The sequence below is a fragment of the Cibotium barometz genome, chromosome 36, assembly GCF_041138505.1.
Source record: "Cibotium barometz isolate CiBa-2024 chromosome 36, ASM4113850v1, whole genome shotgun sequence".
Classification (NCBI taxonomy): Eukaryota; Viridiplantae; Streptophyta; class Polypodiopsida; order Cyatheales; family Cibotiaceae; genus Cibotium; species Cibotium barometz.
The window spans coordinates 32768427-32789844 of record NC_141081.1 but is presented as its reverse complement, the minus strand read 5'-3'; the positions used below and the strand labels follow the sequence as shown (position 1 = coordinate 32789844).

The window sequence follows — 21418 nt, the reverse complement described above, 5'->3', positions numbered from 1 at the left end:
TTTGTGCTTTTTCTGAAGAGGGGCTGACGGGCTACAGGGAGGCGCTCTTCTATTGGTAAAAAAGGCGGAGGGCAAAACTGCCGACTCCCTCTCCTTCTCTTGAAAACGGAGGGCTGGATTGCATCCGGCTGGACTCAGAAGCAGGGCTGCAGCGCATCTTCCTCTTTTGTGGAAAGCAACGCAGAATTGTAGGCGGACAGCAGGAGGTTCAGTCGGGCAGAACTCTCTCTTTCTCTCCCTTGCAAACAGTCAGTGGGCCAGGGACTGGTTGCCCTGGATGCACTGGTGGGCAGTTTTCAGGGCGCCTTTTGATAGGAGAAAAAGCGCATGGCTGCAGGTGCTTCTCTATATTTTTCTTGGTGCAAAAGCGGAGGACTGGACTGCTCGTGCGTTGGTTTCCTCTTGTGCACAGAGGCGGCTGCTGGACAGAGGAGCACACGTGGGCTGGTTCTCTATTTCAAGGACAGTAGGCTCTGCAGGCTCTTGATAGTGGCAGAAGGGAAGGTGTTAGGTGGTTGCTGGACTGGCTGCAGGTGGACTGAATAGCCACTACAGGTACGGGTGTCAGCACGTCATGTTTTCTCTCTCTTTCCCTTGGCAAACGAGCGGCTGCAGGCAGCGCTGGACAGACAGTGCGTGCTCTTCTCCTAGGTGGACATGGGCTGGTTTCTCTGGACATAAAGGCGGACAGGGGCTGGTTTTTCATGAACATAGACATCATGTTGATGGCGTTCAACTGATGGAACTTTCAGCTTCTCTTTGCTTTGGGTTCGGGATTGTTTTGAGATCAGCTCGAGGACTGTTTATGGGCTGTTTTTGTTTGGCTGCAAATTCAGCTATGTACTTGGGTTTTTGGCTGCAAGTACAGGTCACTTGAATGTGTTTCTTGGCATGGGAGTGAAGCAAGCTCGCATGGCTGCGTGCTCATGGAGCAGATTATTTTCTTCCTGCTAGAAAGGAACAGAGGGACCTATAGTTATGGGCATCTCTATGTTGCCAGATGTTTCATGAGGGAACAGGTTACTAGATGTATGCCGTTGTTGGCACTGTTGTTGAATGGTGCCATGAATGGTTCTGTATGGAAACAGGACAGAAGTTTCAAAGGGAAACAGGCCTAAGGGTTTCATGTGGAAACAGGTTGTAGGTTTCTCGAGGAAGCATGTTTTTGGGTTTCTCCAGGAGATAGGTCACATGCAGGCAGAAGGTACAGGAATGGACACATGTTTGGTACAGCCTTGCTACCGATTGGGCAGGGGACAAGGAATCCATGACAGGGATGGATAGTACCCTTGAAAGGTAGAGAGGGTTGGTACAGGTGTGTCGACTGTATGGTATGCTGTGCTGTGATACGAGTTCTCTTCTGAGAGACAATTTCGGAGTCTGTGTTGTGATGCAAAAGCACTGGATGTGTCAGGGTGTGATGCTGTTCATAGGGTGAGAGGCTATGGATGATTGTGGCAGCCCTGATCATGGGAGAAAGCTTCTGTATGCAGACTCAATGTGTGGGAGTGTTTTGATATGAACAATGGCTGGATTTGTTTGTGGATGCCGTGTGGACAAGAAGCCATGATGCAGATTCTTTGCAAGCTTCAGGAGTTCTACTATGACGGCTGAGTTCCCAGCCTTATTGTAATCAAAGCTCTTATATTCAATTAAAGAAATACCGCAAGGGGCGCCACTGCGTTTTGGGGCCAATCGGTGTCCATGTACTGTTTGCAGGAGCACCCTAGCTCCCCCTGTTTGTTTTCCTTTTCTAGGTCCTCAATGGCGTTGAAGTGTTTTATGTGCGAGTGTTTGTTTCACCGCCCGTCAGGCCGGTTTACAGAGACTCCCCATGTGCCCATGCTGGAGACCCCAACGCCCCACATCTGCACCCACATTGCTGATTGCCGTCCCCTATGCCTTCTAAGTAGTGAGCACTTGCCACTGCTGTCCCTACTTGCCATGAGTTCTAACCATATCATAGTCACCTCTATGATGATTGAAATCTTATGATGATGCTTTGAAGTTTGATATTTGAATTATGATTTATCATTTGTCACTCATGAAGTCTCTTTAATTTGTATGTGTACAATACTACAATGTACTACTATGTATATATAAAATAAATTTTCATATATATATATATATATATATATATATATATATATATATATTTGGATATATAGGTGACGGATGAAACCTTTCGAAAAAAAACCTTCAAAACTCAGAAACGTTTCTGGTGACTATGTGTAACAGTAACAGTCATCCTGAGAGAGCCTAATGAATGGGGAGTCTTGGTCATACTGGAGTGGGGGGAGGCGATCCATGTTGAGTCCCTGCCTCGTGAACCAGGTGCATACTCGGCTATACCATGACTCATGCCCATCTGCTGCTAGCTCCTGGGAGGACTGTAGGATGAGCCTTGGGAGTCTCCAAGGGGGCATGGCACTGATCTTGTGAATGTATGTGACTGTTTGGAAGAGTGCCTCTACTACCATTTGGCTGCTGTAAGATCAAGTGCCCAGAAGGGTGCTCCATACATCAATGCCGGAGTGACCAAGGTATCAGATAGCCACATCTTGGTCCTCAGCTCCTAGAAGTGGGCCTGGAAGCACTCTCTCTCCATGAGGGTAAGAGAAGCATACCCTCGTATCAGTCTAGCCTCTTTAGCATGGCTCATCAAGAAGACTGGTCCTGTAAAGGTAGACTCCCAAGTACACATATGAGTATGCAATCTCCATTGGGCTATCCATGTAGGTGAAACTCAGTCAAGATGTGAAAAGAGGGGATGTGTTGAAGACCATAACCTTGGTTTTCCCAAGGTTTATTGTGAGATCCCGATGTGCACAAAAGTCCTGTAACGTGTCAAGATGCCTCTGGAGAGTCTGCAATAAGCACAATGTCATCAGCATAAAGTAGTATGGAAACAAAGATGCCTGCTAGTGATACGCCTCCTTCCCCTCCTCTATCAATGAAGGCTGAAATCTCGTCGATGTAGAGGGCAAAGAGGGTGGGGGACAGTGGGTATCCTTGCTTCACTCCAATGGTACTGGAGATCTCCTCTGATAATCCTCTTGGGCATCTCACCCGCCCTATGACCGACTTGTATAATGCCATGATTCCCCAAATCATGTCTGATGGTACCCCCAAATCCTGGAGTCTTTGCAGTAGTCTGCCTCGAGGCACTGTATCAAATGCTTTGTGGAAATCCACAAAGCAATAGTAAACCGGTTGGTGTCGTGCATAGTGACCCGAAATGTTTCAAGGTTTTGGGACAAAACGTTTCGTCTTTTGGCTAAGAAACGCAGAGGTATTTTTTTCTATATAAATACAATAAAATGGTTTAGAACTTATAGTTTGTAGAATTATTTGTAGGCCTATCTAGTGCTAGCTAGGCACTTAAAATATGGTAAAAGCTTAGGCAATTGTGGTCACAATTGGGCAATTGGGGAGTTGTGGAATTGTGACTCGTGAGAAACTGGACAGTTGTGAGAAATTGGGGATTTATGAGGAATTGGGCAATTGAGAATTTAGGGAATTGGGGATATTGGGGAATTTGTGAGAAATTGTGGGAGAGGAGGAGGAGGAGGTGACTGCAGATTGTGTGCGATAGAGAGAGAGAGAGAGAGAGAGAGAGAGAGAGAGAGAGAGAGAGAGTCCCACGGAATGCCTTGAAGGCATATGGGTCCAAAAACCGGTACCTCACAGTCATTACAATGCACTTCGGGGTGCACTTAGGCACAAGCAAAAGATTAATGAAAACCCTAGGATGATAAACAACTATCTGTGACATTAAAAAAACACACTTCGACAAAATTTTAAAAAAAGACAATTTGTTTTTTTAAAAACAAAAAAAATCCCCGTTTTTGAAATGCGTTTCTGGAGTTTCGGCCGTTTCGGGGTTTCGGAGTTTCTTAGCCCAGAAACGCGTTTCTATGTGACTATGGTGTCATGCTTTGGCCTCTTCTATGATGGCCCGGAGGGTGAAGATGTGATCCAAAGTAGAGAATGACCTGTGGAAGCCTGCCGTCCTTGATGCTCTGTGCCCATGTCTCTCTGCTAGTGTGTTGAGATCAAGCTCAAGTACTGACCTATAAAGTTTGGCCCTTTTAGTTGTTGGGGTCCATGGGATCTCCGGCTTTATAGATGGGTGTGATGATATGGGCTGTCCAGGTGGGTGGGAAGCCTTCCGAAAGAGCCCGGTTGAACATATGAGCCAAGAGGGGTGCCAAAGTCTCCCCGCATGGGAGATGTGTTCTGCCAAGAGGTGCTCGTGGTCTTGTGATCTATCGGTTTTGAGTCTCCGGATGGCTCGAGCTATCATGTTAGATGTGAAGGAGGTGGATGTGGTGCATAGTTGCGAAACGTTTTTAAAACGGGAAGTATTATACGAGTTTTATACTTTTAAAAACGTTTTTTATTTTTGGAGAAGTTTTTTAAATAAGTTTTTTATTCATTAAATTTTTAAAGCTGTAATTATGGCCTGTATCTATAGTTTTTAAGCCTAGGATGTTGGAACCTTAGATTTCATGTAATAAAGTTAACCTTGTGCATGAAAACAATGACCAAGGAACCACAGATTTCAAGTCCTTCTCGTTAGGAGAAGCTGCACCTTCATTGACTTTAATATTGATTTACCAATGACCATTCAACATTAACCATTCATGTACATTGTAAAGTTTAAAAATCGAAAGAATGATAACTGAAGAACTTAGACTCTAGAGACTAGAGCTAAGAGACAAGTAACATAATCCACCATCCATGATCCATGATCAAAGTCGAATGAAAATGCCAAATTCCAATCACAAGTGCCAAGTACAAATGAAATAAAAATAATGTCAAGATTGAAGACTGACACTCTAGAGTCTACACATCCATCTCAACATCATGATGAGATGCCTTTGCCTCGGAATGTGTAGTGTAAGTAGATGAATCATCCGAATCATCTGAATCATCCAGATTTGCCTCTCCTCTATCTGTGCTGCAACACTTTGACTCGTGCTAGCTTGAGCACTAGATCTCGCTGCTGCTGATGAATTGGTCGTGGCTTGAACTTGGGCTCTGACTCTCGAATGGCTCCGCGTGGTGCGAATCGGTTGCATGGCCTCCTTGTAGAGCATAGCACTCATCTGGTGGGATCTCTCGAATTTCCTTCACCTTCTCGATGTCGATCAAGTCGACATTCACCTGGCGAGGCTCAATGGGATTGCCTTTCTCCTCAAGAAGACGAAGGTTGCAGTGGCAATACACCAAACACTCTAGCTGAGCGGTAGATAATCTGTTCCTCTTCTTTGTGTGAAAGAGGACCCAAGTACTCCAGTTTCTCTCACAAGGACTCGAGCTGCAATCCTATGAGAGAACTCTCATGTAATGCTTCTCTGCCATTCAAAAATTAGAAGAACTTAGAAGCTGCTACAATAAATAAAGATTCAAGAAGTTAAGGAAAATTTACTAACACTCCATCACTTTAGGATCACAAGCAAGTTGCAACAAAGTTCCTACTAGATAGGGAGCACCAATGCCATATTTCTCCCACCATGACACAGGCTCAAGTTGGCGCTCTCGTAGGCGAGCAATGGGGGACCCAAAGTGTTTTCCTGTGTAGGCGCTCCTTCTCTAGTATCCTCAATTGCTACACATCTCCACCAATCAAATCATTGATGTACTCCCTCCAGCCATCCTCCAACTCCTCACATAAGAATTACTTGTCATTTCTCCATAGAGGATGGAGGATGTGTGCAACAGCATGAATTGGTCTATGAAACCAATCCCATCAAGTGAGCCATGCATTGCTAGATCCGTCACCCTAATTGATTCATTAAGACATTATACATAAAACATTAAAATTCATAAGGTGTGTTATGCATAAATGATGCAACTTCCAAGTCAATGCAGTAATGTACTTACTCCTCTTTTTCCAAGCCTTGTGCCTTGGAAAAAGAGGAGTAAGTACACAGGCTGCCCAGGTGAAGTAGCCGGATTGACAATGCAGAGGGATGTAGCAGGGTGTCCTTCGGATGAGGATCATGGCTATGTACTCGGTTTTGCAAATGGTTGAGTGTAGCACCTCCAATGAGCAAAAACGATGGAGAGCTAGGTGTGTAGGAGAATGACGATTTGCTTGCACAGAGATGAAAATGTGTTGTGCATTGGTTATTAGTTGCCCACACCAAACATTGGCCACATGAGTGGTCATCCCTCACTTATGGAGTGGCCACGGTGTCCAAACTAGGTGCCCACTAAGTTGGGCCTCGTGCACTTTATAAAAATGTCCTCCGATTTTTAAATGAATGTGAACCTGCAAAGGTTATAAACATTACAAAGCATTTTAATAAACTAATACAAGAGTTTTTGAGTTCACTTACCACCTGTTCACAGGCCACAAAACACATTAGAATATATGGCAATTGAATGGTTCATGGGTAGGCGTGCGAGGCCCATGAATTGAACATTCATAGTAGACAAACACATGAAAACAGTTCACGTGAAAAGAGTTTCAAGCATGCAAACATGTGTGCACAGTGCATGTGCACTTTGTTATGAGCAAATCTCTCCGAATAGGGAACATGTACAGCACTAGCATTTCTTGGCACAAACCTGGCACATCAGAAAGCGCAGAGCTGCGATCCCGGGCACTCAGATCCACACATTGGCCATAAACATGCGCGAGAAACTGGGATCCTGGACGCTTGGATCCACAAACTGACCACACACGGACACAAGAAACTGGGGAGAACCATTTGGGTGGCCAAATGGTGACACTAACTCCATCACATGTTGCAAGGGAGGATCTAGCCATATGCACCTCCCGTGCCATGCTAATCCTCCAATCAGCAACAATTGACCGAAGCAGCAAGGCTAGCTCTTCGTCACCCCCCAGCTCCTAATAGGGGATAACACAGAGCCTTTTATAAGTGAAGGCACACAAAACACAAACATTTACAAATCTTTTTCGGGGGACAACCTGGGAGAGAACCCTTATTGACTCAACACACATGAGTGCAACAACCCTGTCTTCGTCTTTAGGCTCACATTTTATTCTAGCAAGTTGCTAGATTATTGACCCAAACTTGGCTAGATGATCACTTAACTCTTCATTTTCATTCATTTTATGATCATAAAACTTGAGCATCAAGAAAACCTTAGCGCTAGTAATTTTGTTACTGAAGATACCTTCCATTTTTGCCTAGATTTCGTTGGTTGTGGACTTGAAGTCTATGTGATGCACCAAGGAATCTGCAAGGCTTAGGCCGTTCAGGGCAATGGTTCTCTCATTGCATTGCCGCCACATCTTTTTCTTGTCTCTTGTTCAGTATCTCCTGGAACCCGGTGCCAGAGAATCTGTCGATTGCAATTTACTACTATTGATGGCACCATGATGTCGAAGCAGAGGTAGATTGAGATGAGATGCTAATGGTGATGTCACGGGAGAAGCTCAACACAGTAGGGAAGCCATTGCTTGCAGCAGCAGATCCGGGGACATATGTGCTTGTTCTACACAGCCGCTGCAACCACACCTGCCGGGCAGACAGCCGGCATTGACACCTTCAGGCCAGCCAACGATGCTGCAGAAGAGGCCAGTGTGCATGCAGGACCAGAACACCGATAGCACTATGTGACCATGGCCACAGAGACAAGTACGGCTGGCAGCGATCTCAAAACTGGGTGGAGGCAAGCGGAGTGGGCCAAGGAAGTGGTGGCGGTCTTTTTACCATTAGCACCGCCAAGTAGACGGGTGGCAGGGCTGATGAGTTGGGCGGCGGTGGTGCGCCCTCCAGTAACACTGCTTGAAACTGGCGGCAGCGGCGGCTGAAGTGGTGGCGACGAGCCCTGAGCAGTGGCGCTCGGGCCTCAGGTGGCGGCAGCAGCTTGACAGCCTAGCTCATTATGGTATGGATGGCCAATAGATAGGTGCGACCAATGATAAGCAGGGCGTATTCCAGCTCTTGTAGAAACCTTCGAGTGAGCTAATGTCACCAATTGGCCGACCATTTGGTCCATCTCCAGGTTTGTGTCTCGTTCACTTGAGGCCAGGCCAGTGTCTCATGTGAAGAGGCCAGTATTTTTGCTTAACATGGACGGGAGCCAGACTGGTGCCACCCGTGTGTTAGCAGGATGGTGTCGTATGGACGGGAGCCAGACTGGTGCCACCCGTGTATGACCTGTACTGTATTCTATCCATGGGATTGTCACGCCATGGAAGGGCCAGTATTTGTGCCGTGTCTTGCCTATGGGACTGTCACTCCATAGGGAGGCTCGTGCCTGGAACTGTGTTTTACCTATGGGACTGTCACTCCATAGGAAGACCAGGATTTATGTTTTATGTCGTGCCATTTTTGTGCCCGACAGATATTTTGTACTTGTTCCATGAACGGGAGATATGTCCATGATACTATTTGCACATGCACTCATGTTTTGCATGTTTGAAACTATTTTCGCATGACTTGTATTCTTGTGTTTGCTTGCTTGACGTGTCACTTACTGAGCGGGGACGCCTGCCAGTGAGTCGTGAAGTTTGCTCTGTCTTCTGACGAGTTTTGTTGCGTGTGAACAGGTGGTAAGTGTATTGCACTTGTTGGTTTAATAGTTTTAATTCTAACCTTTCATTTTATAAGGTTGTAAGTTCACATTTCATTTAAAAGTGGGCACCCATTAGGGGCACCCACATATGGGCCAAGGTGGGGAGCCACACTTAGCCCCTTAAGTGTGTGGAGGTGGGTGCATGGCCACCTACCCACACCACACCATGAAGCTGGCCGCCCCCATGCAAACGTGGGGAGCTGGCCAGCTGTGGTCGTGTAACTCCTCTCCAATCTCTACAAAGGAGAGCGACCACCCCACTCGTGGAAGGACAGAACCGGCGATTGTTTCCTCCTCTTCAGGCTCCTCCTCCTCGTTGGCTCTCAGGCGGCTTCATCTCTTCAGGCGACTGCGCCTCTCTCTCCCACTCGCAGCCACAGGCGGCTGCGCCTGTCTACTGCAGGCGATTGGGCGCCTCCATCCCCTCAGGCTGCTCCTCCTCGTTGGCTCTCAGGCGGCTGCAGCCAGGCGATTCCACCATCTCCTCAGGCTGCGCCATCTCCACCACCTCAGCAAACGTTTGTGCGCCTCCCTCTGTCTAGCAGGCTGCGCTTGTTCACCAGCAGGCTGCAGCCAGGTGTTCCCTTTCCTCTCCTCTGCACGGCGGCTGCTCCTCCTCCCATACAGGCAGCTGCCTCCTCTGCATGGCGGCTGCTGCTCCTCCCATACAGGCGGCTGCCTCCTCTGCATAGCGGCTGCTCCTCCTCCCATAGGCGGCTGTACCTATTTTCCATTGGTGGCTACGCTTCCTCCTCCTCCACAGCAGGCGGCTGTGTCTTGCTCAGCAGTTGGCTGTGCTCCTCTACAAGTTGTTACACCTCCTTTCCATAGACAGTTACAGGTGGCTTTGCGAGCTACAAGTAAGTGAATTCAGATTTAAGTAAAGAACTTTGTTGTAAATCTGATAAAGGATTCTCTCTACGGCTAACACGCGTTCGGTGCTGGGTAGTCCAAGCTTTTGGAGAACCACGGTCCAAAGGTGCCGAGATCGGGAGTGCCAGGCGTTAGTACGGGAGCGCCTGTTTGTGCGTAGTCTTGGAACACCAATGGGGCGCTCTCCGCGGATTCCAGTGAAGGCACAGGACCGTAGAGACTGGACCACTCAAGTGGTCGCTCTCCTTCGAACATCTACTTCACTGTATTCATCTCAGTTGTACATGGACATCATCTGGTTCATTGAACCCATGGAGTATTGTATTTGTTAAATACTCCCAATAATATATCATATATTGAGGGGGGGGTCGGCCCGTTCCGGCCCCAGTGTTGGTGTCCATCTATCAACATTTCATTTCATTTCAATTTTCAGTTGTTATTAAGTTGTCCATTTCAAATTGTGATATTAAGTTGTGCTATTATGCGTGTGGGTGTCCAACGGAGTCTATTCCCACTTGATGGGATCGGTTTCAGCTAACCCTAGCCCTGATACCATTTGTAGGTAGAGAACTTGCACAACTCAATAATGATTCTATTGAATCTGGATTGATATGTTTAAACTTCAATGAGTACAGTGCTTTTATAGGCTTATCGCCCTATCTTTTGACACATCACACTCACTAGGGCAATGACACATGGCTAGGCATATGACATCACTGCATATTACAGTCACACATAATATCTCGCTATAAGTGGCTGTTCACAGGTTTACGCGGATTGCTCAAACTATAGTGGAGGTAGTACTCCAATCTTGTGTGTCAGTTCTCCACTGGCTCACAATCGCTATTTGCGCAGCTCTATATGTTCTTTTGGTTTTGTGAGGATTGTAGGTATGGATTTTGGTGTGAAGTGGGCATGGAGCTTCCCAACTCCACAAAATTTAGGTCTGGTGGACTTTTAGATGCTGAGCCAAGCCGTTTTGTGTAGACTGGTTGAAATAGAGTTCATTTGTTAGCTCCTTTTGTGTGCAAGGATTTTGGTTTTGATTTTTCAAGTTGCAATCTAAATTAATGAGGATGACTTTTTAAGGTACTGAACAACTTGGATTTTATATCAATAGCTAATAATGTATGTCCGTTTTTTGCAAGGCAGCCCCCGACAGCAGACACCCCGAAAGATGGTTTTGGTGCTGATTTTGGACCTGGAAAAAATCTTGCAGATAATTTTTTGGATTATGATTATGTTTGCACTGACATAGGAGCTAAGGCTGGCGATGAGAGGCCAAGAAGCCAGGAATCTTGGGAGAAAAGCTGGATAAAGGAAGATGGCAGTTTGGTAAGGCCTACCGACAGTGAGTTAGAGCAGCAGCGGTACGCAAATGGAAGTGTTTATGATGGGAGGCAACCACCTCCGAGACTCCTCATAGATGCCTATGGTAACATTCGAGTTCCACCAGTGTTGAAGAACCCTCCACTAGTGGTCCTGTCCCAGCGTGACCGTGGGAAGGGCAGAGGTGTGCAGAAAGGTTGGCAGGAGGAAGGCCACATTTGGGATGACAAGATTTCAAGGTTAGCAAACAACGAGCGGCACTGGGAGGCGTCCAGGAAAGATAATTGGTATCTAGGGGAGGGGGCTAAAGATTTGGCTGGTGTTACTGGACTAGGCAAAGGAAACCTCAGGAGTAATCCAGTCATTCCTGAACGCCCTGTCTGGCATCATGATACACCCTTACATGCAGCAAATCAACCACCATCTGATAGAAATAACCCTATTTTTCAAAGAGTATGTTGTTTTTCTGGTTCATTTCATGACTTCTCAGCTCAGTATTCCTCAGATTGCTTTGGTTCACTGATCTAAAGAGCACTGTTACTTGTTTTCCACAGGAACAGCATGAAGGTGCTGCTATGCAGCAAGAGGCTGGGATCGGGGTTGTGGCAAGTCCAGATGTGAAGGCTTCCGGATTCGGCCTGAACCCGGGCTCAGGTCTAGGGCATCAGTTTCCTGCTGAACGGCTGCCTCATACTTCCCCTCAACATGCATATTCTCCGATGCAGCTTAGACTTCGGCCTTCTCCATTTATTCAGCCAAACAGGCTCCCTTCTCCTCCAAATTTACATATGCCGCCAGCTCCAGGCAGTTCATCTACGACTGGATTGACTGGGTTTGGGCCTTCCTTTGGACCTCCTCCGGTATCGACAAGGCCTACTATGCATCCTCAGAGCCTTCTGCCTTCTCAAGTAAGTGTTTCTCAGCCTTTGCTACCAATGTCACCAATAACAACCAATCCTTATCACACAGTACACCAAGGCCAGATTCATGCAACTAACAGATCTCAGCTATCTGAGCAGCATTTATCGATGCACCCCCCTCTACAGCAGTCAGTTGTGCAACTGCCTGCACAACAGCCATCACTTTCTTTTCAGGCTGCCAAGGCACAATCAGTACAAGCATTAAACCTATCTTCGGATCAGCCTTCTCTGCCTGAGCAGATATCACACACAACGCCAGTTCTTCCTCTTCCAACGGATTTCTTGCACTCATTGCAACAGATACAGGAACACTTGCCACCATTCAAAGGATTTTCAGAGAAGCATGCTCAGGTGCTTAGACCTGAGCACGTTCAGGCCACACAACCACATCATGAAGAGCATCAAAAGATTCTACAGCCTCTCTCTCATTCCCAACACCTTGGAGAAATGATGGAAGCTGATGCTGCCCGGACTGGCTCACAAAATCAGAATCCCAGTCATCTTCTGGCAGCATTCCTCCGCAGTGGGTACATGCCTCTCTCTGAAGCTTCACAGTTGCCGCCTGAGTATCCTTTCACAGCTCCAGTTCCTAGTGATTCTGCACATCTCTCTACCCTTGTTTTACCACCCATGTCCAGTGGACAGCCACAATCCCTGTTTCCTGGTGCTGCAACCATTGCTTTGCCAACACAAGGTGTCCTACCCCCTGTTGCTGCTTCAATGCAAGCAGCACTTCTAAGTCAGCCACCACATCAACCTCCTCTGCCCCCTGGACCTCCGCCTTCTTTGTCTCAGGTCGGAAGCCTTCCATCACAGCCACTGAGTAACATCACATCTCTTCTGTCCTCTCTTGTGGCGCAAGGAGTTATTTCTCCACTCAATTCTTCTGCATCTCTGCCACAGCCTAACATTGGCACAACTTCCACTCTGGCTTCTAATCAGAACATAGGCACTGCAACTGGGGCCACACAAGGCTCCATAGATGGTCCTCCTGCTGTGACTATGACAAGCACCTGTTTGAATGTTCCAAGCCAGGAGTTTGCTTCCATGCTTGCTGATGTTCCCTCAACAAACACCGGGCAGGAGTCAATCGGCATTGCATTTAAGCCGGATCTTCTAAGAGAGCGCCATGATTTTATCCTTAATGCATTATACTCGAATCCGCTTCAACAGTGCAGAACATGCGGGCTGAGATGCAAGTCTCAGGATGACTTGATGAAGCACATGGACTGGCATGCTTCCAGAAACAGCATGCAGAACCGATCAGTAAAGCTGTCCAGGAGATGGTTTGCAGGTAAGGAGGAATGGGTGAAAGGGCTGGATTTATCTGCCTCCATTCGTCCGCCACTGGATTTCTTTGCTGAAGAGAGCTTTGCAAAGACAGAGGACGATAAAGAACCAGCCGTTCCTGCAGATGAGAATCAGGTTGCATGCACATTATGTGGAGAGCCGTTTGAGGACTTTTATAATGACGAGACAGATGAATGGATGTACAAGGGTGCAGTGTATTTAAATACAGCTCCTGGCATGGTTATGAAAGACAAAGGCCCGATAGTACATTCAAAATGCCGATCGAATTCGGATGTGGTCGACATGGACACAATGGTGAGTCTAGTCATTTATTCTCAATTGGTCAATCTTTTAGAAACTGCATGATAAGATCTTGGATCTTAAGCTTGTGGAAACCTGGGTGCAGTCTGGACTCTTGTTGCCGCCTGCTCTTGTCAAGACTGGAAACGTTGAAGGTGGAAACACCACAGCACCCTTGTCACGCGATGGATTTAGCATACATGGATATCAGGTGCGCTCTGTTCTGAGGCTTAACCTTTATGCTCAGCCTGTTGCACTCTTAACCTTTATGCTTAGCCTGTTGCAGAGGCTTTGTTTGCTGTTTGCTTTTTGCTGCGCCAATGTTTTCAAACCTGCTTTTTGTGGTCTCTGCAAAAGCTATGGCCTCCTAGGTGATGATGTCAAGACTGATGAGTTTGAACAATAGAGGATTTGTGTAGGATGTGTTCTTTGCAAACCTTTGAAGTCACATCTATAAACTTGAGCATGTTCTGATCTTCCAAGCAAGTGTTGCTGAAAGTATTGAGTGTGCATTCAGTGAAGTGTCAGAGAATCATTTATACGAAGGCTTGCAGTCTTATGCTGACTGCTCACAAATGAATGTGCAGGAAGCAGGACATGATCTGGAACATGCCAGGAAAAAGGCACGATTTTAAAGTGTCAGTTACACATGGTACACCCACCAGTCTAGGATTGAAATGGCTGAGGTAATACTTTCACATGCTTGTGAGTTTTCATTCTAATGCTTTTGAGAAAGCCTGATCGGTTTCTGTACCAGTGCCATTACCTATGGAAAATTCTGTGTAGGAGCCTGGACACATCATAGTTGTTAGAATGCTGCCACTTGATGGGACTTATCAAAGCAACTGTCTTTGACTGGTTCACAGGGCTGTAGAGATAAGAGCAATGTTATCTTTCTAATTCAATATCGTGCAAGTTGAGCATTCTGTAACACAATCAATATCCAAATGCAAGGGAGGAATAGACGGTTTTGTGGTTTTCGATTAATTCGACACAGCAGTAATGCTTAGAGCTAGGTTGATATGTCTCTCGTTTTTCCAAATCAATCAATTAGCCTGCCATGGTTTGAAGGTGTTGTTATTCACTTACGTAATTGGCGTTTATTAATGCAGTACTGGAGGTGTGTTGTTATTGACTTACTTAATTGGCGTTTATTAATGCAGTACTGGAGGTGTGTTGTTATTGACTTACACAATTGGCGTTTATTAATGCAGTAATGAAGGTGTGTTGATCACATTGTACATGCAGGACTCGTGGGTACTGTTCTTTGTGTAGCTAGTTTTTTTCCTTTCATTATTTGCACAGATCACATGTAATACTTTGGTCTCATAGACCCTTTGGGTCTTTCATAGAGGTTAAATCTCTCTCTCTCTCTCTCTCTCTCAGTACACTGGCCCTGTTTTTCTTCTGTCAGTGTGGTTCTCATTTTCATGTTATCTTGACATCCGGTTTACTCACGTATCTTATTTGGCATCTTTTGGTTCACAGTTCCCTCTCTCTCTCTTTCAGACCATCACTTATATTCAGCATGTATACAGATACCCTCTGTAAGCATTCAACATGTATACACTCGTGACAGAGACGGCCTTCCGCGCCTTGCACTAGAGTCCTTTATGCAGTTACATCAGGAAAGGGAGAGGGAGCGAGGCCAATTGAGCTAGATTACCCTCCTCGTTGATAGGCCACCACCATTCCCTACACGTGCATGGTATTCGGAGGTTGTTCAGTAGTTTCATGCACATGGCATGTAGATAGACTGTTCCCCCTTATTTCAGTTTAGTATGGATTCCCCCTACCTCGGCCTCTCATAACAGGAGATCAACCGGATCATCTGGTTAGATCTACTCAAACTTCACATGCATCAGATGTGGGTGCCCTCCTCAGCTATTGGTAAAGAATTAAGTTCTACAAAGATAACTTCTGGAGTTTACAAGGATGGAATCTTTTAGACCCCAATTTACAGGCAGATACACATGCGATGTGTATCGCAATCGGCCTGCTCAAGGTGCCCTCCCAACACCTGAAGGTAGAGATTGGTTGAGCTGAGGATATCTCACGGGAGGAGAGAATTTGTAGACTATGTACCACATGAGGGGTAGAGGATGAGGCAGACTATGCACCACATGAAAGGTGGATGATGAGGCAGTCTACGTACCACGTCTATGTACCACATGAAAGGTGGAGGATGAGGCACACTCTATGTTAAGCTACCCGGCCTACTGAGATACGGGGGAGATTCCATTGCCTTTCTCTGGTGGGATTCATCCCACTCGCATGGGTGACACAATATGAGGCTCAAAGATACTTGGGCCTGTGCTTGATGGAGCTCCAACGACACACGGATGTACTGAGTCAGTCTTAGTCTCAATAGTGGACCTCTAAGGGAGCCATCACAGATTTCTTTGTGGTGTAAGCATCCATATTAGAGTTCACCACCCATACCAGTGCTTGTGCTTTGACATCAGAGCCCACCCAGCTCCGCACCCAAAAGGAATTCTCAATGAGTGAGCACGATCTATCTTGTAAGCTAGGCGTCCTCAATCCAGAGCACCACGACCCTTCATCTCACAGATACAGATCCGAGAGATTGTATGCTGATATGACATGCTCCCATCTTAGAGGCTTGACATTTCGTTCCTCCATTAGATCAATACTAGCTGAGGTGGGTATTGTCATTAGTTGGTCATGACATCACTCTACAGGGGATCATCTGTTGATTACATGTATACCATAGTGCTAGATGTTCTTTTCTTTTAGTTTTGGTCTTTGGAGGCGTTATTATTACTTTATCTCTCTCTCTCTCTCTCTCTCTCTCTCTAGTAACACAGACATCAGGCTAACTCCATGCTCGATATCCTTGATGGCCCCCTCCCCCTATCAGGGGGGTTTGCTCCATAGGTTGTATGATGATGATGGTTCCACTTTGTATCATGTGGCTCAGATTTGACATTCCTAACTCATAGCTATAGTCTTTGTTTTCTTTTGTACCATGATGAGATTACATGGAAAGTATCGTATTACTTTTGTTACATGGACAGTATCGTATTACTTTTGGGCTCATAGAACCATCGATCTTTTGAAGACGTTTAATATAACTTTCTCTCTCTCTCTCTCTCTTTCCCTCCTCTATTTGTGGGCTTTTGTAAGTTGTTAGTAGATGGTGTGTTTTGGGTGGGTGTGTTCTCTAGCCTTCATAATGGTTGAGTCCGTCCCTCACCTTTGGAAAAATGATAAGTTTGATAATTTATTTATGTAGGTTTGTCTGTTGCTTGTGATATATCTTAATGCATGAACTTGCACCTACTTTTGGGCATTGATGATGTGAGTGGGATGCCATAGCACGTATGAAACACCTCATGTAAGAAGTCCACTTACTTGTGAATTTGCCCAAGATTCATACATGTATAAATGCACCGGTGAGCGTACAACATGAGGACAGATGGGTTCGGCATTGGCACACAACAATAGGCTCCAAATGTGGATATAATGGTAAGTCACCCTTGAGCTAGAGACCAATGTGACCTTAGCGTAGTTCGCACCACAAGGCATACATGTGCCATACCACGTATTCAAGTTCTCATGATTGTCACTGGTGCAGCTAGCTAGTGAACAAAACCATGGTGGAGTATCCTATCGGGAGGTCAGAGTGTCACCAAGGAACTCGTTACAAATAAGCCACAATAGTCTATAATATAGTTCACACTATAATGAGCAGTTGGACTAGTCTCTCTGCTAGCCTTGTTACGTTTGGACATGAGACAACCTTCTCCCTCTCCTAATGAGAAGAAGACTAGAAGAAAAAAAATCTGGATATTGGCGTCATAGTGAAGCAACGTTCTTTCGAGTGTTGTCTTCATTCACACTCTCTCCATTTAATCAGCCATTGAGAAGCTAACTTATTTTTAGGGTTTACTCTCTACTATCACAACCAACTCGTGTAGAATGTAAATGGATAGATCCTTAAGCCTCACAAGCCTTTGGGTAGACACCAAGCCATCTCTTAAATCTAGCACCTCTTTTAGTCGACTAACATGATGCGTGTGTACTCCATCCAAGAGATGCTTCAAGATCAAATAAGGTCCAAAATACTTTTGAGATAGACTTTTCCAGTCCTTATTACTTGAGAGTCTATAGGAATTCTCAAGTAAACTTATTGGGGGTATCAGGATTTGTGGGTCTCAAGCAAACTCATTGGGAGATAGCTTGAAAATCCCATCTATAGGAATTCTCAAGCTATCTCCCAATCGGGGTAGTCTTTCCTCTTCATGTGGGCGATTATCCACCTCGGGTCAAAGATCCCGAGGCATTAAGCCCTGTCCACATCTTCTTGCCTTCTGCTATAGTCCCCCTTTGTCTTCCTTTCTCTCCTCTTTTTGTGCAACCCTCTTTATCACCTACTTTTGCCACACAATTTCTTATAATTCCCAATCTGTTTGCATTGATAGGAAGTATTTAGAAAGAAAGAGAGGATCACTAGACAAACAACTCCTTACCTCAAGGCGATACCTTCTCAGCCTCCTCACCTCTAGCCCAACTGTTTTCCGCCTAAAGATTTCCCATGTAGACCTCACTTTTCTTTGCCACCAATCACACAGTTACTTTCCACACCTCACTCTTGACTCCACCATTCAAGGGTTGATAGCATGCCCAAGCTCTCCTCCGATCCAAATCCTTTACATAGTGCTTAAACCAGCGCGGCTCCCATTACATTTTTCATCGTTCCCTTTGAAATTGACCCAAATTGGACAAAAATAAATGAGCTCTCCTAGGGTGAAACTACTGTGTGGCATAGCAAAAGCAAAAAAAACTCTCTCAAACCAACAATGATATGGGTCATCTCTCAACTTGGACTATAGAGGTGGGGGAGATGGCCTAGCGGTAAGGGCTCTCCTACACCGCGACAGCCTGGGTTCAATACTCGCCCCCTTGTCTTGCATGCCTAATGGCATGCGTTCCTTCAATTCCATCTCTAAAATAACTCTTGCAATACAAAAAAAGAAAAACTTGGCCTATATCGTAGATAAAAAATATACTTCTTGGATACAAAGCCCTTAAAAGTTGAGTTTCAATATCAGTTAAAGAAAAGCTTATTCACTTGTCCAATTCTACTCAGTGCATCTGCCACTTTGTTAGTAGACCCTTTTTGTTAACAAATCTCTGATACCAAATGAAAAACCCTCCAAAACCCCAATCTATAATCCAACATAAACGATGAATAACAACCATGAGGACATAGTTGGGTTCATCTAGCATGCGAAATAACAACCATGAGGACATAGTTGGGTTCATCTAGCATGCGACCATAGGCTCCAAACTTGATATAACTATAAGCCACCCGGGAGCAAGAGACCTTGCAACCCCAATGTACCAAACGTACAAGGCATATTTGTCCTATATCACACATCCCCAATCCTCACAACTATCACTGGTGTAACTAGCGAGTGCCCCTGTCCCAAGGCTAGTCCCACCAAGGAATTCACTACATATGAGCACAAACACAACTATATAGCCCATATTACGGTTCACACTACTAGCCTTGTTATATTCAGACATGGCATAACAATGTTGGTCAGAATTCATAGCGCACATATTATTCTAAGGATTATGGATTTGATAATTTTAAGCTTTGTGAGTTTGACTCTCTCACAAGGTGAAGATCATATTTTAGTTTCTTTAAGGTTGGAAAATAACTTGAACTTTCCATTGGTATATAAAATTCTCTCTCTCTCTCTCTCTCATGGTCCTCGCTCACGGCCACGCCACCACAAGAAGAGCCGGGCCATCATCTCCCATCATCATAGGACCTTCTCGTGCCAGCTCAGTTTTACCACCTTGAGCACCATGTCACAGCGACCCATGAGGGATGTATTAGGGTGATATGAGAGCTCTCTACTCATGTACCTAGATCAGATTTTAAAGTTCTAGATTTTTGTTATCTTTCTTTATTACTATTTTGTACCCAGGATGATGTACGTCATGGATATGATGTAACCTTTTGGTCTCATAGGTCATTTTGCCCTTTTGAAACGTTAATACAACTCTCTCTCTCTCTCTCTCTCTCTCTCTCTCTCTTAGGGGCATTTGATAAAATGGAGCTAGAGGGTAAGAGGCAAGGAGAGGTTGATGCATCAAACTAAGTTACACAGAGATATCTCAACGAGATAAAGAGATTTTGTGTTCAGACCTCAAGATGCCTACCTAGACTAAGAAGAATGTGGCCCGCCGCCCGTGGGGGGTGGGGGGGGAGGGGAGTGGGTGAGCTTGAGCTCCTTGCAAGCTTTCTTCTTCACACACACACACAAGAATAGATAAGCACACAAGAGAGAGATGGTTGGCTAAATTTTCCACTATCTTCTTTATTTCTTGACAACCATAACATAAAGATAAGAGTAAATACTATAAGAGAAAGTACTCTACTACTAGTGTATGCCATAACTCTAGTAAACCAAAGTGGTAGCATATTAACCATAATCTCACAAACTATGCCAATGTCGTAATTGTGGAGTTGTCATCCAAGTGTATCATCCATATCCACGCTAGTTGAGCTTGATATCTTAATACTCTACCTTGAGGGTAACTCCATACCATGCACTTTAAGTAAGCTTCTAAACATGTGAAGCTTCTTTGTACCCAATGTCTTTATGAAGATGTCAGCCACCTGATCTTGTCTATTGACATAAACCAAAACATAGAATTTGTGTCCATCACGTGAAGCGACAATGACTTTTGGGTTGTCCAGGATCTTTGGTCCACGACACAACAATTTTGGAAATGACCATTGCTCAAAGAGCACCCCATGTTATGGTCAATAATGTTGGAAGTGACCATTTCTCCAAGAGCACACCTTGTTATGGTCAATTTAGATTTATAACATTTGCAGTCTCAGGATAACCATAACATTGTAAGCCCTTTTTCAACCCTTCTTGATGATTCACCTATGAATATATGGTACTCACTAGGCTCCATTCTCACTTGTGGAAGCTCTACATGGTTTATATTCCCCATAATACTATTGATCTAGTCTCCTCTGTTGTGAGAGGACTCTTGGGCTTCTTTTGAGCTAGTGTCTAATGTAATTAGAGGGAGGTCAACTCTATGTGTGGTCCACTACCACTCCCTGATATGGGATCACGAGATGAAGTTTCGTAGTTGAAGGTCAAATTAGAATAAGGTTGAGTAATGATTTATCTTGACCACAAATGCATAAGCACTTGATCTAGCACCATAATAGCTAACTAAGGTCCTTTTATGAGTATTTTATGATGTTTTGGAGTTTCAAATGGGTTTTTATAATGCTTTTATATTTTTCAAGGTTATTTCACAATGAAACAATAAACTAACATGAAAATGAATAAACTGTGCAAGATGCATACAAACAATGTAAATATGAATTTTCATCTTTTCTTGTTTTTCAACTTTTTGGAAAATTGGGTCGGCAATCTGAATCCAAGAGCAACGATTTAGATCTCAAACTAAGGATCCGGATCACAGACAATCTAAATATTGAACGATCCCAACTAGCGGGCGATCCAAAAATTAAATGATCTAAAAAACTTAGCAATCTAAAAAGTGGGACGATATGGATCTTGAGCGATTTGAAGTTTGGATCTCCCTAAAATATTCACCCAAGTTAAGAAGGGAGATCACATAGTAGTAATGCTTGGTGCCAAGAGGAAGACATCTCTGGATGAACCTATCAAAGGCCCAACAAAAGTAAAAGAAGTCAATCTAGCTGAGGAAGGTGAGAAGCCTAAATATGTGTACATAGACTGACCTCAAACCAGAGGAAGAGGCTAATCTCATATCCCTTCTCAAAGAGTTCTAGGATATCTTTACATGGGACTACTCATATCTCAAAGGAATATCACCCAAATTGGTGACCCGTACCATTCGCGGGTGGTTCTCAATGCAAATCATGTGAAGTAGACCCCAAAAACCCACACTATGCACATGCCATCAAGGATGAGATTGGCAAATTGCAAGCGGTTGGTTTCATCGAGGGAATAGAGCACATGGAATGGACATCACCCATTGTGGTTGTCACAAGAATGGTAAAATCTGAGTGAGTGTAAATTACAAAAAGCTAAATGCAGCCACGATCAAATATGGCTATCCTATGCCTTTCATTGAGCATGGCGTTGCAA

At 45.0% G+C, this 21418-nt stretch overlaps 1 protein-coding gene across 6 annotated transcripts in view; it reads left to right on the top strand.

Moving 5' to 3' along the window:
* LOC147617821 (polyadenylation and cleavage factor homolog 4-like) overlaps nucleotides 1–14354 on the top strand; it is a 61222-nt gene extending 46868 nt beyond the window's left edge. Inside the window, exons 4-9 of one of the 6 annotated variants that reach the window (XR_015262264.1) lie at nucleotides 10588–11217; nucleotides 11319–11672; nucleotides 11784–13289; nucleotides 13381–13485; nucleotides 13862–13960; nucleotides 14061–14354. Coding sequence is in view for 2 of the 6 variants with exons in the window: in XM_086776081.1 (XP_086632207.1) it covers nucleotides 10588–11217; nucleotides 11319–13289; nucleotides 13381–13485; nucleotides 13862–13909 (2754 nt within the window). In the remaining 4 variants the exon portion in view is untranslated. Of the gene's footprint in view, nucleotides 1–10587; nucleotides 11218–11318; nucleotides 13290–13380; nucleotides 13486–13861 lie in introns of all 6 variants that reach the window. The other 5 variants (XR_015262265.1, XR_015262262.1, XR_015262263.1 and 2 more) reach the window with 5 other exon arrangements.
* Nucleotides 14355–21418: the final 7064 nt, after the last annotated feature.